Genomic DNA, 26,602 nt, shown 5'->3' with positions numbered 1-26,602 from the left:
CGCACAGGCAGGCGAATTTTTGGCTTAAATTCGAAAAATTATGTTAGACTTAAACTTAAAACTAGGTACAGTTGATTGTATTACTATATATAAGAACTGAGACAGATTTCAAACCAATCCTATCACGTCCACCACTACCGCCCATATAACGATCAATTTTTACTGTTGATTTTGATGATTATTTATATATTTCTTCTATTACTGCTTATTTAAGACAATAGCCATTAAAAAATAATCTTTTTAAATTTTTCATCATTAATTGAATATACATTAGTTAATATACACTTTTTACATTAATTTAACATAGTTAGTAAGTGGCACAAGATTGCACGAAAAAAGTTGTGGACCAGAAAAGACAGGCAAGTTGGTTAAGTTTTCTCCGATTCTAGAAGGCCCAAATTAATACACACAAACAAAAAAACTAAGAAATATGAACAAAACATTTTTCTATAGACATTGTAAGTACCCCGACCTTTCTGATCCATTTTTTCCATTTACTTATTCTTTAAATTTACAACATTTACAAGCAATCAAACTCCAGCAAAAGATTCCCGCCCATTTAACTGACATCTGACGTTGAAGGACTGCAAGCCTTTCAGCGGTGCAATAAAATCAAAAACATAAATGCAGATTTCCTAGCCAAGGTATGTACTATGATGACTTTCGTTTCTATGCCGCTGATATTAGCCTTCTGTCTCAATGTGCAATGGGAAGTCCGTTGAATGCGATTTTATTTGATTTTTATTTTCCATAGTTATCATTAAAGTTCATGCAAAAATACATAATACATAATACAAAACATAATACACTTTGCACCTAAACAGTTATCAGTCTAATATTGTATTGCGCCTGCAAAACCGTCCGCTCACAGCGCCCTATTCGCCTTATCCACGTCCTTCTTCTGCTGGACAATGTCCCAGGCGCCTCCCAGGCCACCCGTCTTGGAGCACAGGTCCAGACTTATGAGGGCGCCCACCGCCGGAGACGCTGCTCGGAGGCAAGTGCCCTTCGCCATATTGTAGACGGGGCTGTTGGAGTTGCGGGTGTGCCGCCACTGCTGGTCCCCCAGCATCTCGTGGCATTTGTTGATAATAACTTGGGAATCGCCCGAGGCCTCCAGACAGAGAAGCTTGTCCAGTATTATCTCCGACTTTTCTGTCTCGTACCACAGTTGGTTCGGCGTGCGTCGGCATGGCTGGAGTTGCAGGGAGCTGCCCTTCTTCCAGAATCCTTTCACCTTGGGTGCCATCACGGACGCACAGAGCTCCGTCCCCGCCAGCCGGAGCATGTAGAAGTCAATGTAGTTACGTTTCCTCGAGTGCCAGGGTTGGAAAACGGGACCAGATGCTGACTTCTTTGGCTCCTCGCCTGGTATATGAAGCTCCGGATAGACGTTTCGCAGGTACCACTCAAAGTCCCGACACTGAAGGCGCTCCCGCAGCTGCAGCCGATCGCTAATGTCTCCATAGTCATAATCCTTGGCAACCTTCTCGTGCTTGAGATAGAAGTCCTTGTACTTGTCCATCCAGACGTAGGCCAGGCGCAGGGAGTTCTTTAGCATGGTGTTGGCCCCGTCTGGAGCGGTGTAGGGGCGACGTTTCCGAAAGATGTGGCCCACTCTGGAGCAGGGCACAATCTTAATGGCGCCGCCACACTGCCACACTCGAAAGGAGATCTCTATGTTCTCGCCACCCCAGATATCCATAGCCATGTCGTACTCGCCGATGTCCTGGAAGTATAACCGATTTACGGCAAACAGGCCGCCGGCCATGGTGGGCGAGCGGAAAGGACCACGAAAGTCCTCGGGCACCTTGAGTGTTCCTTCGGGAAGGTTCTCCCACCTGAAGTGCAATCCCCAGTTAAATCCTCCACGCACCAGCGGACTGGGGGTGTACTCGAAGGTATCTGCGTTGATCAGGTCGATGACTGGAACGGCGAGGGACGCGTTCTCCGCCTTAATAAGGCGCAGCAGCGGTTCCAGCCACTGTCGATTCACCTCGATGTGCGAATCCAGAAAGACCAGGACATCTCCGACGGCCTCTCTTGCGCCAATGACACGAGAGCGGATCAGGCCCTCCCGCTTGTTGTTCTTCACGTACCTCAAGTTATCGTACTTGAGACGGGCGCGGAGATCGCCATGCAGGTGGAACTCCAGCTCGGGCAGGTCGCTATGGTCGTCGACGAGGACAATCTCTTTAAGCAGGTAGCTGGGCGTGCGCTCTAGGACTGTCCTGACGGACCGCATCAGGGTCATTTTGTGCTCGTTGTAGAAACACATGATGACCGAGGCTTGAGGCAGTTGCTCCGCCTCGCTGGTCTCGCTCCTGTCGCAGACCTTGTGCCGCGTGTCCGGAATCTCGCGGTACAGGCCAATGTTGTTGGATACCAGGGCATTGAATGCATGATGCTTATATCCAATGTCACGAATGTACTTGTCCTGCTTGTTTCGCACCACTCCCAGGAGCTCCAGCGGCTCCACAGGAACCGCTGCGGCTGCTGTGGAAGTGTTGGAAGAGCTGGGAGTGCAGCCACTGGTGACCCTTGCCTGATAGCTAAGCTCGGCTCTGGGAGAAGCATTCGATTTGTTGAACTTCCAGCCAGCAGTGTTTATGGAGCTATTGAGATTGTGGCTGTATAGTAGGAGGGCCAGGATCCACACAGCGGCTACTAGCATGGTGCCCAAGGTGCAGGACTTGCAGAGTAGTCGTTTGATTTGCATCATAGGTCGAGATTCGTTTACGTAGCCCGTTTTGGACACTATTTCGTCATTGTGAATAAATTAGTTTGGTAATTTGCATTAGGGTTGGGAAAAAGTCGATAACGCTATCGATAATATCGATGTTTAAAAACTTAGCCCGGGAAAAATAGTTCATTTTGTATGACAAAATTGGAAATGTCTAGAATGGTGGTGTTAGCTGGATTTTGAAAAATAAATGGACAAGTTTTTGAAGCGCAAGACTGGAAAATTAATTTAAAAATTATGATCTTAGACGCACGATTCAAAAAAGAGCTATTTCGGTCTAATAACATAGCATTTGACATAGCATTTGACATAACATTGACTGCAAGTTGAGTCAATTTTATTTAAAATGATCTTACATCTCTGAATCTCGTTGTATCGTATGGAAAAAAAGTATAATTTGTTTGTACATGACCGAAAACGACGCTGCCTATGGTGACTCTGGGCTAAAAAGATCTAGTCTTCGAAATGGTAATTATGGGATATTTTTCCAAAATTTTACCACAATTTTACAGTACCTGCATGGTTAGTGATTTTCCATAGGACTTATCGATATAAGTCGGACATATCGGTGTTTTGAACATAGAAATTTAACAGTTGCAAATGCACACAATGTGCTGTAAGGTGCACAATTTTGTAGGTACTATAATTCAAATTGCTATTTTTAAATCGGGTCTATACAAAATAGACCTAGAAAAACATGATTTACATAAAAACTTTATTTTTCTTTCAATGATAACACTATGCAACACCGGTTACACTAAACGGTTAGGGAGCAGCCGTTTTCTCCAAACCAACAATTTTTTTTTACACTAAACCGTTCTTAACGGTTAAATGTCATTTGGGAAGGACCTTATCGAAATTAAAAGGCAAAATTTGACATACCGTAAACGACGCCCCATTAATATGCCGATTCAACAAAAATACAGGAACACAAGATATGAATTTATTTCGACTTTTTCAAAGTTTTTAATGTACAAAACTCGAAAAAACGTTTAAAAAATCACCAATTTTGGATTTGAAAGCTTAATATTGTCCATACCGTAGGTAAGCTTAAGCTACAAAACGTTCGGGTAGGATTAATAGCTGCGTTCATTAGTTTATCAGTATCGCAATGTTTAATTCAACCAGGCGTAAGACACTTAAGCTATTTAAAAGCACTACCTTTGAAAAAATCAGTAAAAATACGAGATTTAAAAAAAAAACGAGGGCGAACGTTGTAAGTTGCTGCTGCGACCGCAACTCTACATTTTTACCCATACATACATACATAGTCAGTATGGCTCTCTTCCGGCAGACGTCGCTAACATTGAACTAAGAAGAAGAATACGTGCGAGAGAGACAGAAAATCAATCAGAATGTGCCGTCGAACGCTGCGTAGCCACTGCAAATTGATTTTCATGTTTGCTATAATATTGATCCTATCTGATCCTATTAATTCAGCAATTCGGCGTGGAAGGGAGTGGGAAAAAATTTGAAAAACATCTCTGCAAGTTCGATATCACAGGAGTGTGGATCAAAAGATTGGTTGCTCTACCTTTCATATTCTCTGAGATCCAGGAACTTATATTTTGCAATAGGCAAAGCCGACCATGAAATCTGTGTGTTGGAGAGAGACAGAGCGAGAGAGAATGAAATTTTTTTTTATCAAGAATTTATAGTGTAATCATTATGAAGTCATTTTTATTTTCAGTAGACGCTTTATAGTAGGGTCGCGCGGGGAACTGGTACTTCAGCCCGCTGCCTATTTGGTTCCTATTTTCCTATTCCTATTTCATTCAGCACCAGCTCTATGCCGGCATCCACTTCACCTTCACACACCTCACGGACGTGGATCTGAAGATTGAGACGGAGGTGTTGATGTGCGACAACCTTAAGATTCGGTTGTACAAGGCGCCACAGATCGAAGAGCTGAATCCAGCTGAGGTCAAAGAGGTATCCACCGTTGGTGATGCTGCAGAACATAAATTGCCTGCTTTTCAAGCAAGCCAATCTTCCGAGGCAGACTCAGATGATTGGATGAAGAGGAGAAATCATGCTTCTATCAGTGGTGGGGGGTCCACGCAACGGCCACCGCCACCGCCTTTCGAGAGCGCCATGGTGGATATAGAAGGCATCAACCTTCGGATAACTGTCAGCGAGAAGCAGGCCGTTGTCACGACCCGGTTGCGTAAGTTTGGATGCGACGAAAATGCTCTGGTCGTTCGGTAAGCGGCAACTGTAGAATGTTCGACCAATTCACCGAACTACCAACGGTCTTTCCCTCAGTGAGGATATCACGCTACAGGTGGACTTTGACAAAAATCTGTCGACCACATTTCGCAATTGGGTCGAAATACTGACCAAGTTCATCAACTGCTTCTGTCCCAAGTGGAGGACCGTCTACTTCCTAGAATCTTCCTCAACGGAGTGTAAAAGAAAGGGTAAATAATCACACCATCCATCATCCGTCCATATCAACTTCCTACCAGGTCCTTTGCAGGATTTGAGCTGGTTAGATCGATTCCTCCCCTGGGCAAGTACAACTTCTGCGCTGGCAACTACTTCATCGATGTGAATGAGCTAATGTCGATAAACAATCGCATGAAAAACGATTTTGATTTTTATGACAGTGATATGGTTAAATTTCCACGTTTTCCACTCTATAAGACAGGGCCCCAACCAATTGAATTTCCTATGGTTTTAAATGCCAAGTACGTATTGAGCAGCGCATGGAATTGTTTCTAAGAATATGGTTTTTAGGATCTTTGTAGAGCTACCTACACAGCTGGCCAACTCGGATCGGATTCATCACTTCATCAATCCCTTTGACCGGATCAAGTTCAGAAAGCTGCGGCATCGTTTCAACGAGTGAGTGCTGCAGAGAAGCCAAAACCTTGTTCAGTTTTTATTGCCTTTATTTTCAGGTCGGTTCTGTTCCATCTTCATCCGCGTCTGCGTCAATTGGTGCAGCAGGAGATCAGCAAGCGCAGCTGGGCGAACCATCATCAGGAACAGCAGCGGCGCAACTTATCAGAGCAGCAGCGCCTGACCCTCTACCTGGCCATGCTGAAGCACAAGGTGTATCCAAATTACTTCCAGTTCAGGGACCAGTTCTACTACCATATTCGCAACATTGACTTCTTCGAGTTCATGGCCATCAAGTGCAGCGAGAAGGCCAATCCCGAACATTACCGTGAGCACATCGATGAAACAGAAGAGCCCACTGCACCGGCAGCAGTACCCACAAAGAAGAAGAACAAGAAATGCTTGTGCCCCAAGTACGTCAAGTCGCTGCAATAGCAAATACGAGTACCATGCCCACCCACTACTTACGCCTACACAAGTCGAAATAAATCTGCGTACAACCAAAGACAACATAACTAGTCTATTTATCTATTTATATTGTCTTTGGTATAGCTATGTGGTCACTCAAACATTTATTTCTTTTATTCACAATTTGGGCCTGCTTTTTTCATTCATATGACCGTATGTCAGACCATAATAGACTTTTCAAACTAACTGCAAAAAAATTAGAGAAAGTATCCCCGATGTCATCCCATAACGGAGTCCCGAAGCCAACTCACCCACACCCCAAAGAAAGAGAGCCGCCAGCAGCCCGAATCAGGCCATGCCCTTGAGAAGAGAGCGATGGGGATCAGCAGCCCGGGAGCATTAAACAGAGCAGCTAAGCCAAGAGGGGGTTCAGAGAAAAAAATTCCCGCAACGGAGGAGCATGCGCGCCGGACATAGTGATTTAGTGATTTTTTTTGTTCTGAAAGAAAAAGTGAGTGGGATGAGGATGGAGTAGTGGCCATCACCCTGAAAAAAAAAGATAAATAAAGCTGTGATTCCAGGGGATCCAGATCAGTGAGGGACCAGGAACCAGGACTAGCGGGACGGGAAAGAGACCCAAGAGTGAGTCCGCTCCAAAGGGGGGAGTAAAGAAACCCCAACTTTATTTTTTTTGTTGGCCAATCCGCAGGGAATAGGTCACAGCTCCGCCATCCTGGCTTGCTTTTTGCTGGGCTCGTAGACACAATCCTTGCCACGTAGCGCGTTGCCCATTATTTATTTTTGTTAGACGTCTCCTTTTATATGTACATATATGTTAATCCCCTAATTTAAGTCCGCCCATATTATATCTATATGCAACTTATTTATATTTATTATATTAATTATTTCTATTTAGCTATTTATTTATTAACCGCCCGTAGTGGCAGGCTTAGTGTAGCAGTGTGTAGAAAGTGTAGAAATTGAAGTGAAAATTATAACGAAGAAAATGAATTGCTAAGCGTTTCATATGGGGCGAAGAGGAGCCACAGCAACGAGAGGGTAAGGCTGCTGCACATGGCAGGGTGTTCCAAAAAGTTGTTCAGATCTCAGGTAGGGTGGGTGCGTCGGGGGTAAAAACATCGACACCTCGACCTTGTCCAAGTCTGTGTTGAGGGAAGTTACTGTAATATTGATTGTCGAGTAGAGTCCGTTTGCAGTTTTCTTTTTTTGTCGGTTACTTTTGTTGTTTCAATTTGTTCGAGATGTTCAATTAGTTGGTATATTGTGCGACCTGAGGGCTTGGGAAGTACCCAGCCCTGGGATGACTGGCTAGCCGGCCTTGCCCCGAAGAAAACAAAGGTTCGTAACAATATACAAGTATGTACTTTATGAGGTTTATATATTACGCGGCAGTGGTAGTGGCCGAAAACGATAGAAAGTTGTTGTGTAGGGGGATGCATATATAGAGCGCGATTCGAATGTCTGTAACTGCAAGATCGTATGCAGAGGCAAGATCAGATCAAGACAATAGAAATGAAGGCGATAATGATGACGATCAGCTCAAGACTGACTAAAGAAAGAGAGTTTTAGAGAATCTCGGGGCTGCTGCTAAGCCGAGCACGAACGATAGAGCGCGAAAGAACAGCTAAGATATCAATACACAGGTAACTTCAAACGGCTTTATTCCCCCGACCTTTACCTGGAAATTGCCACAACGTTTGATTAATTTTCAATAACTGATCATTTTCAGAAAGCACTTCAGAAACCACTTTCATCTTTACCTGATGAGTGTATTTTGTCTTTCATTTCGTTGTTGTCATCCGCTGCCACTTACAACTGGGGGAAATTATCGAGGATTGCACAGATCCGCGATACAAACTTCCTGCCTTAAATCTATGTTATGGTCTCCGTATCCCCTGGCGAGCGAGTTTTTCCTTTGCACCTGATGACTTTGCTGTCGATTCACAACTGATCTGATTTCAAATGACAATCATATGCTAAAATCTCAATGTATGGACAGATCTGCCTCCGATTGACTTCGACTGCGATCGAGGAGAAGCCCTTCTAAAGCTATGTTTGTAGCTATAAGCCCAGTCGTGATAAGAACTTGCCGTTCGCATCGTCTGCCACGGACTGAAACACGTCTTCTTTGTTTGTGGCGTAGGAGATTTATTATACATTTAGTTGATCAAAATTACAAATTACATTTAAAGGAACATGTTGCCAGAGCTCAGCAGACTAACCCACACTTACTGGTCACCGCCGTTTGCAGCTTCCCTGATTTCAGGTTCTTGTCGACGGGAAACACATCTATGTAAGATTTGTAAGACGATCAGACAGATACGACATTTCGCAAGTCTATATCCATATGTGAAGATGATGATAATATTCTTGTAATTTTCTTGTAATATTAATATTGAACTAAACTTAGAAATTCATCTATATCCATATGTGAAGTTAATGATAAATGTATGGGAATATACTTCTAAAATGAATACTTATTTAAACTTAGAAATTCATCCGTAGACGGATTTGACTGCGTTGTATGCAAATCTTTGTTCTGCAAATCTTAATTCTGCCATAGAAAATCGGCGACGGCTGCGGTACGTCTAGTTTCCTTCAGCACATGGTTCTACAGAGCGCTTGGGGTAAATCTCGAGACCGCTTCTGAATTCGGAAATGGCACTGTTCATGACTTCTAATTCGTATTCGTATTCCACTTCGTATTCGACATCGTCTTCCTCTTCGACATCGTCCTCCTCTTCGTATTCGTCTTCGTCCTCCCCTTCCTCTTCGACATCGTCCTCCTCTTCGTATTCGTCTTCGTCCTCCCCTTCCTCTTCGACATCGTCCTCCTCTTCGTATTCGTCTTCGTCCTCCCCTTCCTCTTCGTATTCGTATTCGTCTTCGTCTTCCCCTTCCTCTTTGACATTGTCCTCCTCTTCGTATTCGTATTCGTCTTCGTCCTCCCCTTCGTCTTCGACGTCGTCTTCCTCTTCGTCTACTGTATCTGACGGTTGGTGTCCTATGACATGAATAGACAGTTCGCGCCAATCGGTATCGAATAGGAAGCGAATGACATCCGATTTGGTTAGAGTGCGCAACACATCGGCCTTTTTCTGTCTACGACCGAATATATAGTCCCCGCCGATGATCTCGCGAAAATTCTCTGCCACCTCATCCAACAGAGTAAGTGCAGGGGCAAGTTCCCAATGGAGAAGGTCGTCTACCCAGGATGCGAAGCATTTGGCCTCCATTTGCATGGGAATCATACAAACCTTACAGCGAAATACCTCAATCTCGTTCTGCATTTGTTTGGCGCGGTCCTCTTCAAAAGTCTCTTTCAAGTTTACCGTAAGGGCATAGCCGACAATGCCGTTTTTGACGTGGACCCAGCCATTAATCTCTTCGCCGAGTTTCTTGAGATACAAGTCCGGGCTATTGAACAACGTATTCAAGAGGTCGAGTATGGTCTCCACGCGTAAAGAGTTTGCTCCGATTTGGTAGAAGTTCGTGATAGTAGTGGTTGTAGTGTGCAGGCAGGCGGTGTCGTAGCAGAAGACTGGGCAGTGCTGCGGAAGCTTTACGATACGATTCTCTACGAGCCGATGATCTTTAATGGGCTCGCATTTCAACCGGCTGAGTACCGAATTGAGCACCTTGTGGGCTGACTCCTCCGTGTAGTTTCCCTGTACGAGGGCCTTGATGTACATCTCTTGTGGTAACTTCTGGGCAAATACCTTGAGATCCTCCATGGTGATGTCTTTAAGGGACTTGTACTGGTCAATTGTGGCCCATGGATTTTCTCCAAGCACACGAGCGAGGATGTCCCTAAAATCACAGATTATAATTCGAAATGCAGATATAATATGGAGATCACATACGTTGCTAACTGGGATGGACATTTCAGTAGTTTTAAGTAGGATTCTCCCTGCATCTCGAGGTAGGTGGTGAGCAAACATTCACAGAGGGTGGCGCCCACACTGACCATAGCTTCGACAATGGCCTCCACAATCAGATGGAGCTTTTCATTGTAGCCCTTCACAAATAGCCGCAAACCATTGTCGTAAACCATGAAGCAGTAGCTGAGATTTGCCTTTTTGGCGAGAACCATTTCCTTGTGCACGTGCGCTTTCACCAATGAAACGTACAAGTCGCACATAGCAGCACTAAAAAAAAAAAGAGGAGCGTCAAGAAAGAACTATTGGAAATACATTCGATGACTAGATGGCTAGTGTGACATATAAATCGCTTACTTCTTCGCACTCTGACTCAGCAGCGGCGTGATGAAAAAGAAGCATAAGTAGGCTTTCGGCTTCCCAAATTTGTCATCCTGTCGGAACCACAGCTCGCAGGTGTCTGTCTTTACCAACCTCTTGGGGTAAGGTGGCAGCGTGGGCTTGCCCTGCTCATTCCAAAACATCTTGAAGTCGTGGGCCACAAAGGGATTGGCTCCGGGTAGAAAGAGCTCATCAATGGGCTCTGATTCGATCCACAGTTTCTTCCACTTTGCTGGCATCGGTAACGTGGTGTACTCGGTGCCATGCCACTCCTCCCGCTTGTCGTATGGCATGCCCTCGAACGGCTCTTGCGAGGTAATCATTAGATTGAATTTAAAACTGTTCAGGTGGCCGATCAGTACGGACAGGTGCTGCTCGTCGGTGTCGAAGTAGAGCTCCCTGGCGGTGAGTATATCCTTGGGGGGATAGTATTTGCTTTTGATGACCAGTTCATCGACATCGTGTTTATCGATACGGTCAGGGAGACGAAACTCTGCGACCTTAATCTTCTGCTGCTGTTCGTACAACTGACGCAAGGAACCACTGGAACAGTTGGAGAAGACCTTCAAATAGGCAAAGGTGGCGGACAGAACCTGATCGATGTGCTGGAATCCCTCGTCGGTGAGGCCAATGTCCACTTTAAAAAATGAGTGCATTGAGTGTAGATTGAAGCCGGTCTCGTCTATGCCAGCATGGAGATAGTGGGCCCAGTGGCGGCGCTCTAGGTAGGCGTAGAGACTACCGTATCCCTTGTACTCGATCAGGTAGGAGAGTAACTTATCGGGATTGCTGTGATAGTACTGACGCATGTTAGGAAGCACCCAGGTTAGCTCAAACTTGCGCCATTTCTCCACGGCCTTCACGAGGAAGACTTGCTCGTGGAACGCCGGACGGAAGGCGTTGCGGTAATCGAACTTGGTCAGGTCGGGCGCCTTGATGTCATTGCGGCGTAGCTTGGAAAAGTGGCGTACCACCATGTTCTCTAGCACATCGATAGGCATGATACCCTGCAGGCACACGTACATGCGATTGGCCGCATAGTTATCGCGCCAGGCATCGTGAAGGGCTCTGTGCAGGGCACTGTCATCGACTTTATCCTTAAGCGATTTCATGTTACCCCAGTTAAAGGAGCCATGCGGATAGCCATCGGTGGCCAGACTGGCGAGCAGCTGGTTGCGACGCAATACATCTTTTTGCACCTTCTGCTGAAACTGAAAGTCCACGAGAGCACGGGCACGTTCCATCGTCTCCTGCAGCATCAACGGATGCTTCAGAGAGAACATTAAGTATTCTAAACTCGAATCCAAGTGTTCATCGGGCACAGTAAACGAGAAAAGCGTGTCCTCGCTGAAGATTGATGAGAAGCATTCGCCGCCGTTTTTTTCCACATGCGCAAAGAAGACATTCTCCGCCGAATCTGGCGTGCTGCCCATGAATACCATATGTTGCAGAAGGTGGGCCAGGCCCTGATAGTTGCACGGATCGGCGAATGGACCGTGGTCGATCATCAAGGCACAGGAGGAGTTATTGGGAAATCCAATGCCAACCGATGGTGCCGAAACGATCAAAACTTGTAACCCATTGCCCAGCACAAGAGATCTAAAAGGCAATTGAGTATCGTTTCGATGGCGTGTCTCACCAATTCACTTACTTGTACATTTTCCTGTCGTTCTCCGATTTGTGGGGATCCTCCAGATGCTTTACTTCCGCCATTATAATGTGTCGTCTAATAACACAGTGTTTAACTATACGTTGGACCTAAATGCGAGTTTTATTTTAATTAGTTTCGATTAGTTAATTGGGTTCGATATTATAAAATCCGCCAACGCCAGCTTCACACAAAAACCAATATGGAGGAAAATGCGGGAGACAACTTTCAGTGGTGGCCTTCCGTTCTTGCGATAGTATTGATCGCTCAGAACCATCGATTGACTTAAAGTCGTATCACTAACCATACAGTATACAGTATATATACTGTATGGTTAGTGGTCGTATCGTATTTCAGTATCACACTAGAAAAGGCACCGAGACCAGATGTAAAATGTAGATGTAGTCTTTGTTGTGACAGGTAACAGCGATGATTTACTATAACTCTGAAATAATATTGGCTGTTCTGAAAAGGCTGTGCTTGTTGAATAACATCGTTTTGGTACAAATATTAAGATAAGATAATAAACTATGGTTCCATGGGAGCTCGTAGTTCTAGGATATGCCAAGTTGAAATGAAAGAATTGTCTTGCTTCCTTAGATTCCCTAGGAATAGTTTTCCATCAACTCGTTTTTCCTCCGAATAATACTAAGAACTGGAATACAAATAGGCAACAATCCGCGCAATTTTTGGGGTATATTAGATTTGTGATGAAAATGGATGTCTGCGGCCGTAGCAGGAACTCACAACGTTTCCTGTCGTTAAAAGTGGAATTACTTATAGATAAATACGATGCTTTAGTTTTTAAACAATCCATAAAAACGGCTATAAATTTCAATCCCATCCCACCAAACATCCAACTTGCTAACACTATTATGTAATGCAGACTAATGTTAGAGAATTTATAATTTGAACTAAGTATATAGTTGTTCAGGCCAACGCCATATTAGATATGGCGCAAATTACGTGTGTAAATTAAAAAAGTTTTTTTGTTGGAAAAGTGCTATTTATTATATGTTATGCGTGAGAGAATCTTTTACAATTGATCTTCGTAGTAAAGCGAACGCAGTAATGTGAAATAGCTCATTGATGTACTTAGAATCGCCGTAAAGCTTTGAAGAGAGAGAGTTGAAAATTTAAACGCCGTTATTCTGACTGGTCGTTGACTACACAGTATCATAAATTTTAAGTCATTACGCAACTGATGGCTCATGGAAGTGTATGAATAAAAATTGCGTATGTCTGGATTCTCCCAATCACATCCATAGAGGTGGCGGGCTGTATTTGTGGAGTGTATAATCAACGCATCACCATTTTCACAAAGCACATATAACTGTGAAATCGCGGAGGATATGTACACAATAAATTTAACGTATTCTCCAATGAACATATTTTTTCCAGTAATTATTTGAAAACCAACCATGCAAATTAGAAGCGATGATATCATTAGATTCACCAAGAGTATGGGATTAAAAAAGTCTTCCAAACACTTGGCGAACCTGATAATTTTGTTGTGCTGGTGAACAATATTGTGCAGTCGTTGCAGCTGCAAATGTTGCTCGTCAGCTCGTTCTTTAGCCGCAGTCAGTACGTTGTCGACACGTTCATGCAGCAGTCGGAACTGTCCACAGGTGTACGTTATGAAAAACCCAAAAATTGAATCTTCGGCAAACAATGTGGTCACCACACAAATTCCGGCATACGACGTAAACATGTAGGTGAACACATAACGCATCCAACTGCTGTACGGATCGTATGGGAACAGCATTTTATAGGGAAATGGTTTCTCTACTGCGTCTACTCCAGTACGAAAGAATATTTCCACCAACGGCAGGGCGCAGTACATACATATTAGGCAGGAAAGCAGACCCGTCATGATGGTAAAGGTGAACATTCGCTTATGGCACTCGGCGTTAACACTGATGTGGGTGTTTTCTGGAATCCAAATATCGCGTTCAAATTGTTCAATTAATTGCCGAAATTTTCGCTGGTTAAATCGTAAATGAAGCAATCTCACAAAGTTTAGGGCGCCCATGAATGTGGTGCAACAATTTTCCGTAGTCATAATAATATCGGAAAGGTGGGTTACCAAATATGCTGTTTGAAACCCGATCGTTATACCAACGGATACTATGACGTACCAAGCCCACGCGGTGTATAGTATAGAACACATTGAGCTGTTATCCTTCCTTGATGAGGGCACAAATGGCCAAGAGCCATTCAGCTTCAGCCAAACACATTGAACTGGTAAACGAAAAGTGATAGCTGTGTATTGCTGTAGGTTAAACATGACTTTTTGAAGTACCAGTGCCTTGTCAATGGAAAGAACTAACCGATAACGCTTTTATATCTGATTAAATTTCTAAATGTATAGGAAATTTGAAAGAGAATTTTATATGAGTCAAATACCGGCCTGCGGCGTGTAATGGACGTCCTTAAAATATTCATTAAAAGCCTTCACCAGGGTAGCTACCAAATTATACGGTTTAAATGGTCGGTGATACGAAGCTTACAGTTAATTTTCCTTAAATACACAAATATTTGGCAAAACAAGAGTATTTTTTGTCATATTTCTGTTTTAATCATGAATTTGTCATTTTGTATATAAAAAGGTGGCAAACGGGATCGCTCCACATATGTACGTTGCGGTTTATGAACGAAGTATCTTTTCACAGGCGTCCGGGTGGAAAAGTATAAACAACCTTCACGCACATGATGTGTTATGTTAAATGACAATCGGGGCACAATTTTCGGTCCGAAAATTTCAAAAAATGGAAACGCTGCATAGACCTCTGTCTCGAACATCAGTTTGGTGTATCAAAGATTGTTGTTTTCTTGTTTTCTGCGCCTCCCCGAAGACTGTGTATTTGTTGTTAGATTCTGGCACCGACTCAGCTGCCCAAGCCATTGACTGAACAGACAGCGGGGCCGGATGTAGGTGAAAAGAGGAGTTTCTACGGGGCATCACTAAAAAGACCGCCACAGCACATCTTTTTGGTCCCTCATGAAACATCGGGGTATGGTATTGTATAGTCTTTGATAATATAATATCACTAATCATACAGTATATACATACATAGATGTGTCAGTTCATACAACGAAAACATAGCAACCGAATTTTCTGCATTGGGTCCCAGGCTCTGGCTCTCGTTCGGTTCGAGCCGCGTTGCATGTGCTCCTGTAACACACATAAAATAGTGTGAAAGTATTTGATTTTATGCTTTTTAAAATTTTTGTTTTGTGTTGAGGGTCCTGCGTATTTTAATTAATGGGTATGTGTTCTAACGTATTCTTCGATTGTTCTGCGGTTTTGGAATTGCTGGCATTTATAATTCGGAAATGGACAAAAGTTTTCAAATCAGATGCTCAAGTATGACACTACAAGTTGTATAGGCCCATTTCTTACTAATTTGCAAGAAACGGAAATCATACAAATGCAAGAACACAGCCAGCACAGCGGTGTGCGCACACAATATTTAGCAGGGCGCCCAAGTGTGCGACGAGTCATTGACTTGATATGCATGATGATTGCGCTTCTTTTCAAACGCGCGACAGTGTTTCTATTTAGCATTTGAATTAGAGATGGAAAGTCATTCATATTGGGGGTTTTATAAATACCAATTCTTTATTTCCTATTGCATTATGCCATTAATACGTCGTTAATATTCATATAACATTGTTCGTTTACTTATTACTTCGCACGCGTCTACAACAAATACTCAACAAAAAAGTGTTTATAAAGGAGATACAAAATTCATATATATACAGAGATAGAGCCAACAAAACACAAGGTTTATAGAACGAAAGTACCTAAGGTGTGTGTGTACCAAATTCTTAAGTGTATGGTATAGAGCGATAAACCTTTCGAAATTTCATAGTCAAAACTTTGGTTCCTTTAACGATCCGTGGGAAATACTCGCGCTAACCAACAATTGTATCAATTTTCTAATAAATATGCTTTCTCCATAATACAAATGTTGAATTTTTGCTTATTTATGGGGAGGGGGGGCTTTTATATTTTGGTTTAGTTGTTCTGTTCACACGTCCACGACTAATCGAATCATTCAACTAGATAGATACATTGGTTTCTTGCTTGCTTTCGATATATCAGAAATCATTATGATTACGAGTTGGGCTAAAAATTAAGATAGATTTTTATAACTAGGAGTGTGTAAAGTTAAGGTTTATCCATTTAGCATGAGCACTGATCCTTGACATTCGCGGCCTCGCTACTTAGGGAGGTTCGTGTTGGCTGCGAGGGTCGGTGCTGCACCCCTGACTCGGACGCATTTAGATCGAGCCGTCCCTCCTGGATGTTCTGATAGATCTTGCGTGCGGTTTCGAGAAAAGCTTCCTCAACATTTTGTCCACTGTTGGAATACATTTTATTTCGGAATTGCACTTCATTTCCTGCTGGTTTATACTTACGTCATTGCACTTGCTTCGAGAAACATGAGGCCATTCTCGTCGGCAAACTCCTTGGCCTCCTCGTAGGTCACTTCACGAGTGCTCTCCAGGTCGGACTTGTTACCAATAAGAAATATTACAGTGCTGGGGTTTGTGAGATTGCGCGTGTCGGTGAGCCAGCTGCTCAAGTGATTGTACGTGGAGCTAAAAAAATTTCATAAGGATTAAGTTCGAGTCTTACAGATTAGGATCTTCCTTTGAATCTGCTCACCGTCTCGTTATATCATAAACCATTAGGGCGCCGGCGGCTCCTCTGTAGTAGGAGCGTGTAACTGCCCGGAATCGCTCCTGGCCCGCTGTGTCCCAGATCTGTAGCTTGATTTTTTTGTCGTCTACCTCGATGATGCGCGTGCCAAACTCCACGCCAATTGTGTGCGGGCAATTGGCCATAACTTGAGAAAAGGGAATAGTTTAGTGGAAGGCTCGATATTTCGCTGGAGATCAACTCACATTTTTTTTCGGTAAACTGATGCAGCAGGCAGGACTTTCCCACGCCCATGTCCCCGATGATGATATATTTGAAGATGTAGTTATAGTTGTACGGGGCTGCCGTCATATTGGGACCTGCAAGAGGACAAAGAAATTTAGTCACTTCCAAAAACCAGCTTCTTCGGGAACATCCACACATTTTTCAATAAGACAGTCTATGCGTTCGTGCAGTTTGTTCGCAATGCCTCGTATTTTGCTCATCTTGACAGCCATTGTGCTGACCCTTCAACCCAAGAAAACAGTCGACGAAGAGGTTTGTGCTATATTTATGCAGGCACATGCACGGGAACTACCACAGAATGCTTATCAAGTTATTGCCGCGCTACATCAATTCGTTCTGCGGCGTCGAGGTGACTCCAACTTCACAACATTTTGCTCCCCCTTTTTTGTGAGCTGCCCCCGATATTTTTCTAGGCATGCCTGTATTTGAACAGCCGACCAGGTTTCTTTGATCACTGAATCGAACCCAACGAAAAAGCCAAAGTGATGTTGAGGCGGGCAAAACCCTCCAGGGGGCAGCACGCATGACACTTGATGTGAAGTTGCTGAAGTGTCAGCATCGCCCCGAGGGCTTTTATAGGGGCCGTGCTTGCGAGGGGCGCAAGTGAATGGAGCATACCATTGACTGAAGTGTGACGATGCTGGTCTCAAGGTCGCGGTGCCAGCGTGGCAGTTGAATGCAATTGAAGATTACCAGGAACACTAGCTGTTTCACTAGCCTTTCGATATGCGCTTTCGCTCATTCATTCCCTCTTCGAGTATATCGCAAGTCCAAGAAATACTTGCGTTGGTATGTAGCTGTTTATCTGCCTATTTTTACATGGTAAGCAAAACAAAATAATTTCTCTTACTCTTGTTCATAATAAAGAGACTCGTCATGTCTACAAATTATTAACTAGTACTAGTAATCCCGGATGAGTCTAAAAGTAAGTTAGAGAGCTTTCACTATACATTATCTTTGTAAAGAGGGGCTAGGCAATGGGAAGAAAAGTAAAAATCTTTTCTCAGACACTCTTGACCTATTTCCAAGACTTGGGTATGATACGTGTGCCCCTGCGATCCGTATACCCTCCATACTGTTTAATGGCTTTTGAAACGGCACAATAATAATCAATTTTATAGACTCCCTGGAATCCCGCGACATGAAATTTAGATTTGTCCGGGTCGCTGGTCTCGAGTCTTATCAGTCGACACACAAGAGGCCACCCAGCCAAAGGAGCGCTGAGCGGCTGAAGTTGGGAGGGGGGCGGAAACTGTGAGGTCTAAAATGCGTAGAATGGATCAATCCAGCACCCCGCCCCTACCAACCAGGGGGTGCAGTGCACAGTGTGCACGAGAAGCACAAAGGCACAAAGGCGGACCCAAAACAACGGCGAAAGCCATTGGAGGGGTGGATACAGTTACAGGGGATACGCGCAGCGCGGGGGAAGGAGTACTCAGCAAAATACAGAAAAATTAAGAGCGGAAGAGAGAGGGAGAGAGCGAGTACAATTTTAGTACATGGGAAAGTATGACGCGTCAGGAACAACCAATCCACCACCCACCACTCTTCGGCAGATAGTTTTCCATTTTAAATAATTTAATCAGAAACACAGCGCTTATAATTGGCTTAGACACGAGCATACCGCAATATTACTCACCGTTTTAGTTCACCTTAGGGAGCGGATGGAATGTAGGGCGGTTACGTTACGAAGTGCTGGCGGGGGGCTGCGTATTCCTGTGTACCTGTGCGCCTGTGTATGTGTATTGTTGTTTTCGGGCAAGCAGATTTTTCAACCAGATATCTTCGAATTCAAACTGCAGTACAGCACTGTGCACATACACGCACTGGTGTGATGGGCAAGGGCAAGGCGACCAAAATGGTATTGATTTAATTATTCTTAATTGCCAAATTACACAAAAACAGTAGAAACTTTTCTTTTGCGTTTTCTTGTTTTTGCCAGTGTGACCGCGGATTTATCTATAAAACGTCCGACCCTCAGAAATATACCGAAACATACCGCCTCATTTAAAAAATATGCCGTAGGTATACTGACGAATTCAAGTTATAATTTACATATTCCTTGCTATAGCTATATAGAACATTTAGAATGTAAATATTGAATCCGAAAAAATGGAAATTTATGAAACAATTTAATGCGCATTTGAGCACATTGCGCACTGAAAATGCAGCTCTGCTTTAAACCATCCATTTACACAACCGATTGTATTTATACTATCGATTGACTTTGCAGCTCTAGCGCGGCGCACGTGCTTCGTTTGTTTATGTGCAGTATTTTTTTAATATATTGCCGAAAACATGTTCGTGAACGAAGTAAACGATGTGAAAATATACAACCTGAGTGCCGGAAAGTCGGTGCCGGATGTAAGTTAAACCTTATTTAAGAAATGAAGCAGCCAAATGAAAGTTGTCTCTTTTAGTGGCTGACGGATCGGCGGAAGAAGTCAAAGCTGATGAAGAAGGTGGACTCGCGGCGGCAGATCGAGCTCATCCAAGACTTTGACATGCCCGGCGTGTGCACCAGCATTCGCATGAGTCCCGACCAGCAATACATCCTAGCCACAGGAACGTACAAGCCGCGTGTCAAATGCTTTGAAGTCTCCAATCTCTCCATTAAATTTGAGCGCTGCTTTGACTCTGAGGTGACCACGTTCGAAGTCATTAGCGACGACTATTGTAAAATGGTGTTCCTGCAATGCGACCGCTATGTAGAGATTCATGCGGCCCACGGACGGCATTATAGGCTCAGGATTCCACGCTTTGGACGAGATATGAAATACCACAAGCCCAGCTGTGATATGTACATTGTAGGAGTGGGCAAGGTGAGCATAAACACCATCGATCCCTTCTCCATTCTGATCGCTTCTTTTCTAGGATATTTATCGACTGAATCTGGAGCGTGGACAGTTCCTACAGCCCTTTGAGACAGATGCCAGCTGTCTGAACGCCTGCGATGTGAACCCCGAGCATCATCTACTCGTTGCCGGCTCTAAAGAGGGCACAGTTGAGGCATGGGACCCGCGAACAAAGCAACGCTGCTCCACCTTGGACGTGGCTATGAAATTGCCCGGAGTCAAGGAGTTTCCCTCAGTAACAGCTCTAAAATATCGTAGTGGTTTGCATATGGCTGTGGGCACAGCCTCTGGTCATGTTCTTATCTACGATATACGTGCCAAGCAGCCACTGCTAGTAAAGAATCACCTGAATCGACTGCCTATCAAACGGTTGGCCTTTAACCCTGCCCAGAATGCTGTTTATAGCTTAGACGAGGCGACGCTGAAACTGTGGGATGAGCAGACGGGCAAGCAGATCGCCTATGTAGAGTCAACCAGCTCGTTCAACGATTTCTGTACCATACCCGATACGGGCATGTTCTTCCTGGCCCAGGAAGATGTGAAAATGTTGACCTACTACGTCCCCGCAATGGGACCGGCTCCCCGTTGGTGCTCGTTCCTGGACAATCTCACTGAGGAGATCGAATCAGAGGTTCTGGAGAATGTCTACGATGACTATCAGTTTGTGACGGCAAAGGAGCTGGCAGAATTGGGCATGGAACATCTTGTTGGCACCAATCTACTCAAGGGCTACATGCATGGGTGAGTGCAAAGCCGAACTTAATCTTGGATTGAGCCGGGAAATAAATTTATTCTTTTTTTAGCTACTTTATGGACGCTCGTTTGTATAATAAGGCCAAGGCTGTTGTTGAACCCTTCGCCTTTGACCGGTTCCGCAAGGATAAGATCCGGCAGGAGATCGAAAGCGAGAGAAAGTCGCGTCTGCAGATCGATTCGAAACTGCCAAAAGTCAACAAGGAGCTGGCTCTCAAGATTATGGACGAGCAGGCCAATCCCTCAAACAATGCCAAGCAGCGCAATGTGCCCAATCTTCTGGAGGATTCACGTTTCAAGGCTATGTTCGAGAACTCTGACTTTGCGGCCAACAAAGAGGCGGAGGAGTATCGTCTTCTGGCTCCTGTTCTCAACCGCTTGGACAAGTCCAAGGCCAAGGAGTTGAAGCAGAGGGTGGAGGTGGCTAGAGTGGCCGAGCTGCATGCCGATGAGGCTCAGCAACGGGACGACAGCGATAATGACGAGGATCTATTCGGTTTTGAAAAGAGCGACCGCGAGAAGGAAGAGGAGAGTGGTGATGAGGCCTCTTCGGATGACGATGACAGACGGGAATATGTCAAGGAAATGAAACAGGCCTACAAACAGGTGAAGCGGCTGCGCGAGGATGATGCAGAGGAAGAAGAGGAGATAGGAGAAGCAGAAGATAATAAACAGCTTCAAAAGGAAGCCACTAATGACCAAGCAAGACCCTTGAAAAATGGAAGTTACCATAATCCATCCACCAATGCAATTCCCAAACGCTTCACAATGACACCGCTTGATCAGCACCAAGGAAACAGCCTTATGCAGCAGCGCATAAAGCAGGCCAGCCTGCAGGATCGAGTACGCGTCATGTCCCAGCTGGAAGGTCAGGTGACCAATGTGGGCCGCTCGTTGGGCAATCGACAAATGACCTTCGAGGTGAACAAGCAGAAGAAGTCACAGTACCACGCTAAGAAACGCGAGGCGGAGCTGAAGAAGCATCGCGACGAGAGGAGAAGTATCGTCAGACCCATCAAATCGCTGAGGCTAAAAAAGGTTAACTTTAAGTAGGGAGGTTCAACAAATTGCAATTAGCTTTGTAAATAAATTCATATTTTAAATTAAAATTGAGTTTCTTTGCTCAAAAGTCATCCACATTCAACTCGAACATCGGCAGGGCATCTTGCAATGGACAAGGGTCAACTGGCTCGGCGACTATATCATACTCATCCGTGGACTCGAATTCGGCTATCTGCAGAGGCTCCAAATCCAGGTGATCGTCGTAGCTCTCTTCCTCTATGTGTGCCATGGAATCTATAACGAAGCTACCATCACTGTAGTGGAAATCATCATCTTCCTCTCCATTCTTTCCTGAACTCATATTGGTTTGTGGTGCAGCTGCATCTTCTGCTTGGTTAGATCTGAATACCTGATCCTTTCATATCGGGAGAGTTACTTACTTACAAACGATTCTCTTCTTTTTGGCATGTTTTCCACCAAACGCAGTAGAGCTTGTGTCACAGGACCCGTCTTGGGCTCAGCCATTTTTTCGAAATACGAACAAAAAAACAATTCCGAATTTACCAGTTCTAAGGTCTCTTCGTGCTGTCCGAATTGTGTGGAAGCCCATAAAGCCGATTGTTCTGCCCCCATACTTTTCATGGAGAAATAATATGTTTCAGAAGACAGAGATTGAGAAACCGACAGGATGGCCTACTAGACTGGCGAATAAATCAAATTATAGTACATGCATTCTCCAAATGTCACACTATTTAAATCAGAGATGCAAACCGATAAATTGCTTGGCATAGAATAGTTTTGTATATATAGTCGTGTATATGTATGTACTTATGTATGTATATTGCTTTAAATTAGCTATAACTTTTTCATTTTCGAAGGATTCGGTTCTTGGAAAACTGAATTAACTAGAAAATGAGAATGAAATCTTTGGGAAATTATTAATTTATTTTATTTAAAGGATAGTATATTTATATGTAGCTGCACCTATACTACACTTCTATCATAATTTTTAAGTGCTAAGTACGTTTTCTGTAAAATATACTACTGATAAATATTTTTGAAAGTCAATAATTCTATTATCCTATTGGAAATTTGAATTCCAGTCGATCAAGTAAATTGACTTTCCAAAATATGTTACAATTAGAGCCAGGAACAGAACTTACCATGTTGTCGCGTAATCTGTTCAAAAATGAATTCCGGAACAGACCTCATATCGATTTCCTAAGTTAATCTATTCATACTGATCCAACTTTCTACTGCCAAGGTGTGACATTTATTAGCGAATTGTAGTTTGCGAGTTTTTCTGTGATCGAATTGCTAATTAACCTGGCATTTTTTTTTAGTCCGAAGTAAACACCTTAGTCATAGCTTAGTCTTCCATTGTAGCTTTTCTATTCCTAGGACGGTCCCGTCCCCATGAACTGAATTGTATACTGTCATTTTACATTTTGGGCTGGAGCTTTTGTGTCAGACCGTAGCTGCTTTTTAGTCCAATCGATCGGCAAAGCTCAGCAGCTTGTATTGCAGATCTCCTTTTCGTATAAATACGAAGCTGTTGTAGAATTTTCAGCTCATTTCAAGTTTTTCTTTTGAATCGTTTGTGCTAGTCTTTCTCTAAGAGTGGTACGTAATACGAGTACCAAAGTGGATAAGTGGATAATACTATTGATGATCCCAAGCGATCAGATCAGTTTAGTGAAGGCTGGAAATTTCTGTAGTGTGGTGTCTTTTCTTTTAGAGAAACAAATGAAAAATTCTTTGTCCTAGGCTGTTGCACTGTCATTCTGTGAACTGCTAGGAACACATCAAAGTCCTTTCAATGGCATTGCAATGGACCCAAGCAATTAACTCAAAATTCTTTACTATAGCCACTTAAGATTCTGTAAATCTAACCGAGAGACCTTCTACGATATAATAATAGTATTAGCCTATTGTTTTGAATCTTCCCTTAATTACTGTATTTATATTTAACGTTTGGCCTGCCGTTTAAAATGAGTTTCCATAGTTTTGAATTCTATGGGAACTTCAAGCTTCAGCAACTCCATCCAGCCATTTGATAATCATAATACATATATTACAGAGCCGGGCTAATTGCGGCCTCTGCCAAGAGCTCAGCGTAATGGCAGGCACAGAAATACGCAAAAGCCAAAAAATTAAATTACCAATGAGATTTTATCTAAACAAATCAAACAACCGGTTGGACAAAGGCCCATAAACACACGGATAGAGAAACGACAAAAACAGAAGACAAAGTAAGGCGAGACTTGGCGCAGACGTAGACATTAACTTGTCCAATGCTGAACTTTAGCATATTGCAAGAAGACAAATCGGGTCTTGTCTTCGCGCTGGGGTCTTAGGCGTTGGTTGACAAGGTCTCTTCGAACTGTTGGAGCTCGGGTCCAAGAGCTGCGACAAGAGCTTTGCTGCTCAATTAGATCTCTCCACACTCGACTCGACTTCACTCGGATCTACCTTGAACCTGAAGTTTGTCTGAGGAAGCATTAAACATTTAATGTTGTACACGATTCTCCAATTGTCAAGCACTTTAACACGATTATAATCGAAGAGTAGTGACAATTCAGAAAATAATTATAAAGTCTATCGTTCATATCGTATGGAAATGATGTACTAAAAACGGGTTTTCAAAGTTTTCGTGTTTGGCCGAAAAACCAGTTTATTGATTTTGACAAATTTGTTTTAATCAGCTTGCAAGTTGGCCAAGTTTATAATTGTTTGATTATACACACACAGTATGTACAGATCTCCGTTTGTCTCCTTCTTCGTCGTATTTTTGCGAATGGAAGATTTATGACAAAAGCGTGCTTGAACTGTCAATTGGTTTTGTTCGTTTAGCCAAACTGAAGCATGCAAAGTGCTAAAAGTACTTATGATGCTCCAACTGGTTCTTCAGAGTTCAATCTCTGGCAGTTACAAAAAGGTTCCAGCCCACTGTCAGGTCTTAGATTAGAATCCCCAGCTGTCAACTGCCAAGGCTGTGCCAAACATATGTTTGCAAATATACATATGTATGTATGTATGCGTGGCATGACTCGCGATAGAAACTGAACAAACTGCATAATAAAGACGGCGCTGGCAAACTGCATAATCGGGGCAGGTTTCCGATGCATTTATAATTGCATATTCATGTGTACATCGTATGTATGTCTGTAATATATGTATGTAAAAACGTTTTAGCAAAATATACATTTATAAAAACACAAACTACACCACATAGTCAAGCTGGCCAAGGCCTCACCGCAAAAAGTCTCACTTCAGTGCAGATGTTAATTAATTAATGAACGAAAAGCAACTAAATGCAGCTAAAAGCCATGCGAATGTAAAAGCAGCAGCAGCCACAAAGGAACTTAGTTATTGAAAAATTTAAATAAATGCTAGTTTTTGACTATAATTATTCCCCTTTCTTCCCACACAGCGACAATGTTCCGATTCCTCGTGATCGCTGCCTGCCTGGCCATCAGTGTCCACGCCTACTCGGATGGCGGTCCCAAGGTCGCCTGTCGGGACCTGACGCCACAGCACGGGGCTAAGCTGCAGACGGAGAAGCCCCCGTACAGAATAGATGGTCCCCCGCATGTACAAGGCGGTCAGAAACTACAGCTTACCCTCGGCGGTGATGAGTTCCTTGGCTTCATGATCCAGGCCCGCGACGGACAGAACCGGGTGGTGGGCCAATTTAAGGTGGTCGATTCCGCCCATTCCCAGACACTGGACTGCTCGGGCAAGGCAGACACGCTGACTCACCTGAAGGCCACCAAGGGCAGTCCACTGACTAGCGTCAAATTCGAATGGATCCCACCAGCAGGCTACAAGGGCAACGTCAAGTTTATGGCTACTGTGGTACAAACTAGTTTCGTCTACTGGGTGGGACGAGTCACCAAAGACGTTGACGTGGAGTAACTGCAGTAACTCAGTATTTGTGATAGATATTTCATGATTTGTTTGGAAATCTATAATGGAGTTCACCGTTAATGTTCCAAATCAATTTGGAACCAAGTATTTTTTGGAATAAAGTCAAAATTTAATGAATTTCTTTAAAGAAAATGTTGCATTTGATTCAGGAACTGTAGGGGTTTTCAAATTGAATAAAAAAAAAACGGCTGAGATGTCGATACTCAAGTACCGTAAGATGTGTCTCATACAAGTCAGCTTTCGATTGTCCAACCAGTCAGCTGTTCAGCATCACAATATTCAACAAGGTGACAGCAGAATGATTTACGTTATTTGTTTTACCTCTTTCGCTAAAACCTTTTTTTAGACAAGATCCAATAAATGCACCTATTAAAAATAAGCCAATCAAGTAGAAAATTGATTCATTAATCGGATAAAATTATGTGGACAACGCTGAAAGTTCTATCTAGCTAATAATATTTGACGGAATATCATAATCGAGGAATATGGTTTCCAATCCTTGTTGCAGAACGATTAACCCATTGTAAACCAAGGGGGTATTTTAATATTCCACCGAAAATAATGAAAATTGAATAGTTTGAGCGCAGTTCAATTGAAAGATATGTCAAGAAGAATTTACTATCGTTAATATTTTTCGCCAGTTACCTGTAGTCGTTGAACTGTTTAAATAAAGGGGGCTTAAGTGGGTTAAGTTCGTTCAATCGTCATGAGCAAAACGCCTGAGTCGCAGTGCTGCCATAATTTGAGAGTTACCATAAGCTAGATTACAGAAAAAGTGAGCTAAAATAAGCTAAAATTTAAACTTTTTTAAATTTTTAATTAAAGTAATGAACTGATTTCATCCACTTCATTCTTGGTTTGGATACATGATCGATAGGTGCTATGTCCGTACAATATACTGCACAATGTACAGTGAGGACTTTCCAGCACAATTTATTTTGTTAGTTTGTGTCATGCTTGTATTGGACACAATATGTTTTTTAGCGAAAGCATGCTGCCGTAATTCGCACAAATTGGCACCAATTGTTGACTTTTTTTCTTGATAAAAATTACCAATTATTACAATACAATAAAAAATAAAAAAATGTTTTCTTTAGGCCAAAATAAGCAAATTTATATTCGATATAAGCTAGATTTCAAGCTATAAGCATGTCAATTATTTTTCAACCTATTTGATTGTAA

General features: G+C 43.2%; 8 protein-coding genes across 11 annotated transcripts; 3 read left to right on the top strand and 5 right to left on the bottom strand.

Annotated features, from left to right (window-relative positions):
• Positions 1 to 716: 716 nt before the first annotated feature.
• Positions 717 to 2,844, bottom strand: Pgant35A (polypeptide N-acetylgalactosaminyltransferase 35A). Its single transcript, XM_001356160.4, has one exon. The coding sequence runs from the start codon at positions 2,720 to 2,722 to the stop codon at positions 866 to 868; it is 1,857 nt and encodes a 618-aa protein (XP_001356196.3). The 5' UTR covers positions 2,723 to 2,844; the 3' UTR covers positions 717 to 865.
• A 1,606-nt stretch (positions 2,845 to 4,450) lies between these two features.
• On the top strand, positions 4,451 to 6,102 carry LOC6902686 (uncharacterized). The gene is made up of 5 exons (XM_033380594.1): positions 4,451 to 4,947; positions 5,009 to 5,163; positions 5,223 to 5,433; positions 5,483 to 5,590; positions 5,647 to 6,102. Exons 1-5 carry the CDS (start codon positions 4,601 to 4,603, stop codon positions 6,020 to 6,022), a joined length of 1,197 nt encoding a protein of 398 aa, XP_033236485.1. The 5' UTR covers positions 4,451 to 4,600; the 3' UTR covers positions 6,023 to 6,102.
• A 2,044-nt stretch (positions 6,103 to 8,146) lies between these two features.
• Positions 8,147 to 12,130, bottom strand: LOC6902687 (nardilysin-like). The gene is made up of 4 exons (XM_033380589.1): positions 11,927 to 12,130; positions 10,252 to 11,874; positions 9,880 to 10,164; positions 8,147 to 9,826 (listed from the first exon to the last, which is right to left on the bottom strand). The coding sequence occupies exons 1-4, from the start codon at positions 11,986 to 11,988 to the stop codon at positions 8,605 to 8,607; spliced, it is 3,192 nt and encodes a 1,063-aa protein (XP_033236480.1). The 5' UTR covers positions 11,989 to 12,130; the 3' UTR covers positions 8,147 to 8,604.
• Positions 12,131 to 12,913: 783 nt separating this feature from the next.
• On the bottom strand, positions 12,914 to 14,466 carry Or13a (Odorant receptor 13a). Its single transcript, XM_002133167.3, has 2 exons — positions 14,333 to 14,466; positions 12,914 to 14,273 (listed from the first exon to the last, which is right to left on the bottom strand). Exon 2 carries the CDS (start codon positions 14,211 to 14,213, stop codon positions 12,960 to 12,962), a length of 1,254 nt encoding a protein of 417 aa, XP_002133203.2. The 5' UTR covers positions 14,214 to 14,273; positions 14,333 to 14,466; the 3' UTR covers positions 12,914 to 12,959.
• A 1,122-nt stretch (positions 14,467 to 15,588) lies between these two features.
• Rab14 (RAS oncogene family member Rab14) lies at positions 15,589 to 18,858 on the bottom strand. 2 transcript variants are annotated; one of them, XM_015181297.2, is made up of 5 exons: positions 18,520 to 18,858; positions 16,841 to 16,954; positions 16,602 to 16,782; positions 16,352 to 16,534; positions 15,589 to 16,293 (listed from the first exon to the last, which is right to left on the bottom strand). In XM_015181297.2, the coding sequence occupies exons 2-5, from the start codon at positions 16,944 to 16,946 to the stop codon at positions 16,116 to 16,118; spliced, it is 648 nt and encodes a 215-aa protein (XP_015036783.1). In that variant the 5' UTR covers positions 16,947 to 16,954; positions 18,520 to 18,858; the 3' UTR covers positions 15,589 to 16,115. The 2 variants fall into 2 exon arrangements, with proteins under 2 accessions (XP_015036783.1, XP_001356197.3); XM_001356161.4 differs by lacking the exon at positions 18,520 to 18,858 and adding an exon at positions 17,017 to 17,303.
• Positions 18,859 to 19,092: 234 nt separating this feature from the next.
• Positions 19,093 to 21,545, top strand: l(2)34Fd (lethal (2) 34Fd). Its single transcript, XM_001356162.4, has 4 exons — positions 19,093 to 19,244; positions 19,301 to 19,702; positions 19,755 to 20,476; positions 20,539 to 21,545. Exons 1-4 carry the CDS (start codon positions 19,179 to 19,181, stop codon positions 21,539 to 21,541), a joined length of 2,193 nt encoding a protein of 730 aa, XP_001356198.2. The 5' UTR covers positions 19,093 to 19,178; the 3' UTR covers positions 21,542 to 21,545.
• On the bottom strand, positions 21,528 to 22,236 carry LOC117184152 (uncharacterized). Of its 3 annotated transcripts, none has more exons than XM_033380591.1 (2): positions 21,931 to 22,236; positions 21,528 to 21,874 (listed from the first exon to the last, which is right to left on the bottom strand). In XM_033380591.1, exons 1-2 carry the CDS (start codon positions 22,130 to 22,132, stop codon positions 21,612 to 21,614), a joined length of 465 nt encoding a protein of 154 aa, XP_033236482.1. In that variant the 5' UTR covers positions 22,133 to 22,236; the 3' UTR covers positions 21,528 to 21,611. The 3 variants fall into 3 exon arrangements, with proteins under 3 accessions (XP_033236482.1, XP_033236483.1, XP_033236481.1); XM_033380592.1 differs by having other exon boundaries at positions 21,528 to 21,868; positions 21,931 to 22,232; XM_033380590.1 differs by having other exon boundaries at positions 21,539 to 21,877; positions 21,931 to 22,217.
• A 772-nt stretch (positions 22,237 to 23,008) lies between these two features.
• On the top strand, positions 23,009 to 25,552 carry l(2)34Fc (lethal (2) 34Fc). The gene is made up of 2 exons (XM_015181299.2): positions 23,009 to 23,113; positions 24,924 to 25,552. The coding sequence occupies exon 2, from the start codon at positions 24,929 to 24,931 to the stop codon at positions 25,406 to 25,408; it is 480 nt and encodes a 159-aa protein (XP_015036785.2). The 5' UTR covers positions 23,009 to 23,113; positions 24,924 to 24,928; the 3' UTR covers positions 25,409 to 25,552.
• Positions 25,553 to 26,602: the final 1,050 nt, after the last annotated feature.

This window comes from Drosophila pseudoobscura, chromosome 4 (genome assembly GCF_009870125.1).
Source record: "Drosophila pseudoobscura strain MV-25-SWS-2005 chromosome 4, UCI_Dpse_MV25, whole genome shotgun sequence".
In the NCBI taxonomy this organism is placed as follows: domain Eukaryota; kingdom Metazoa; phylum Arthropoda; class Insecta; order Diptera; family Drosophilidae; genus Drosophila; species Drosophila pseudoobscura.
Note: the sequence above shows the minus strand (reverse complement) of the source record. Positions and strands in the feature narration are given on the sequence as shown.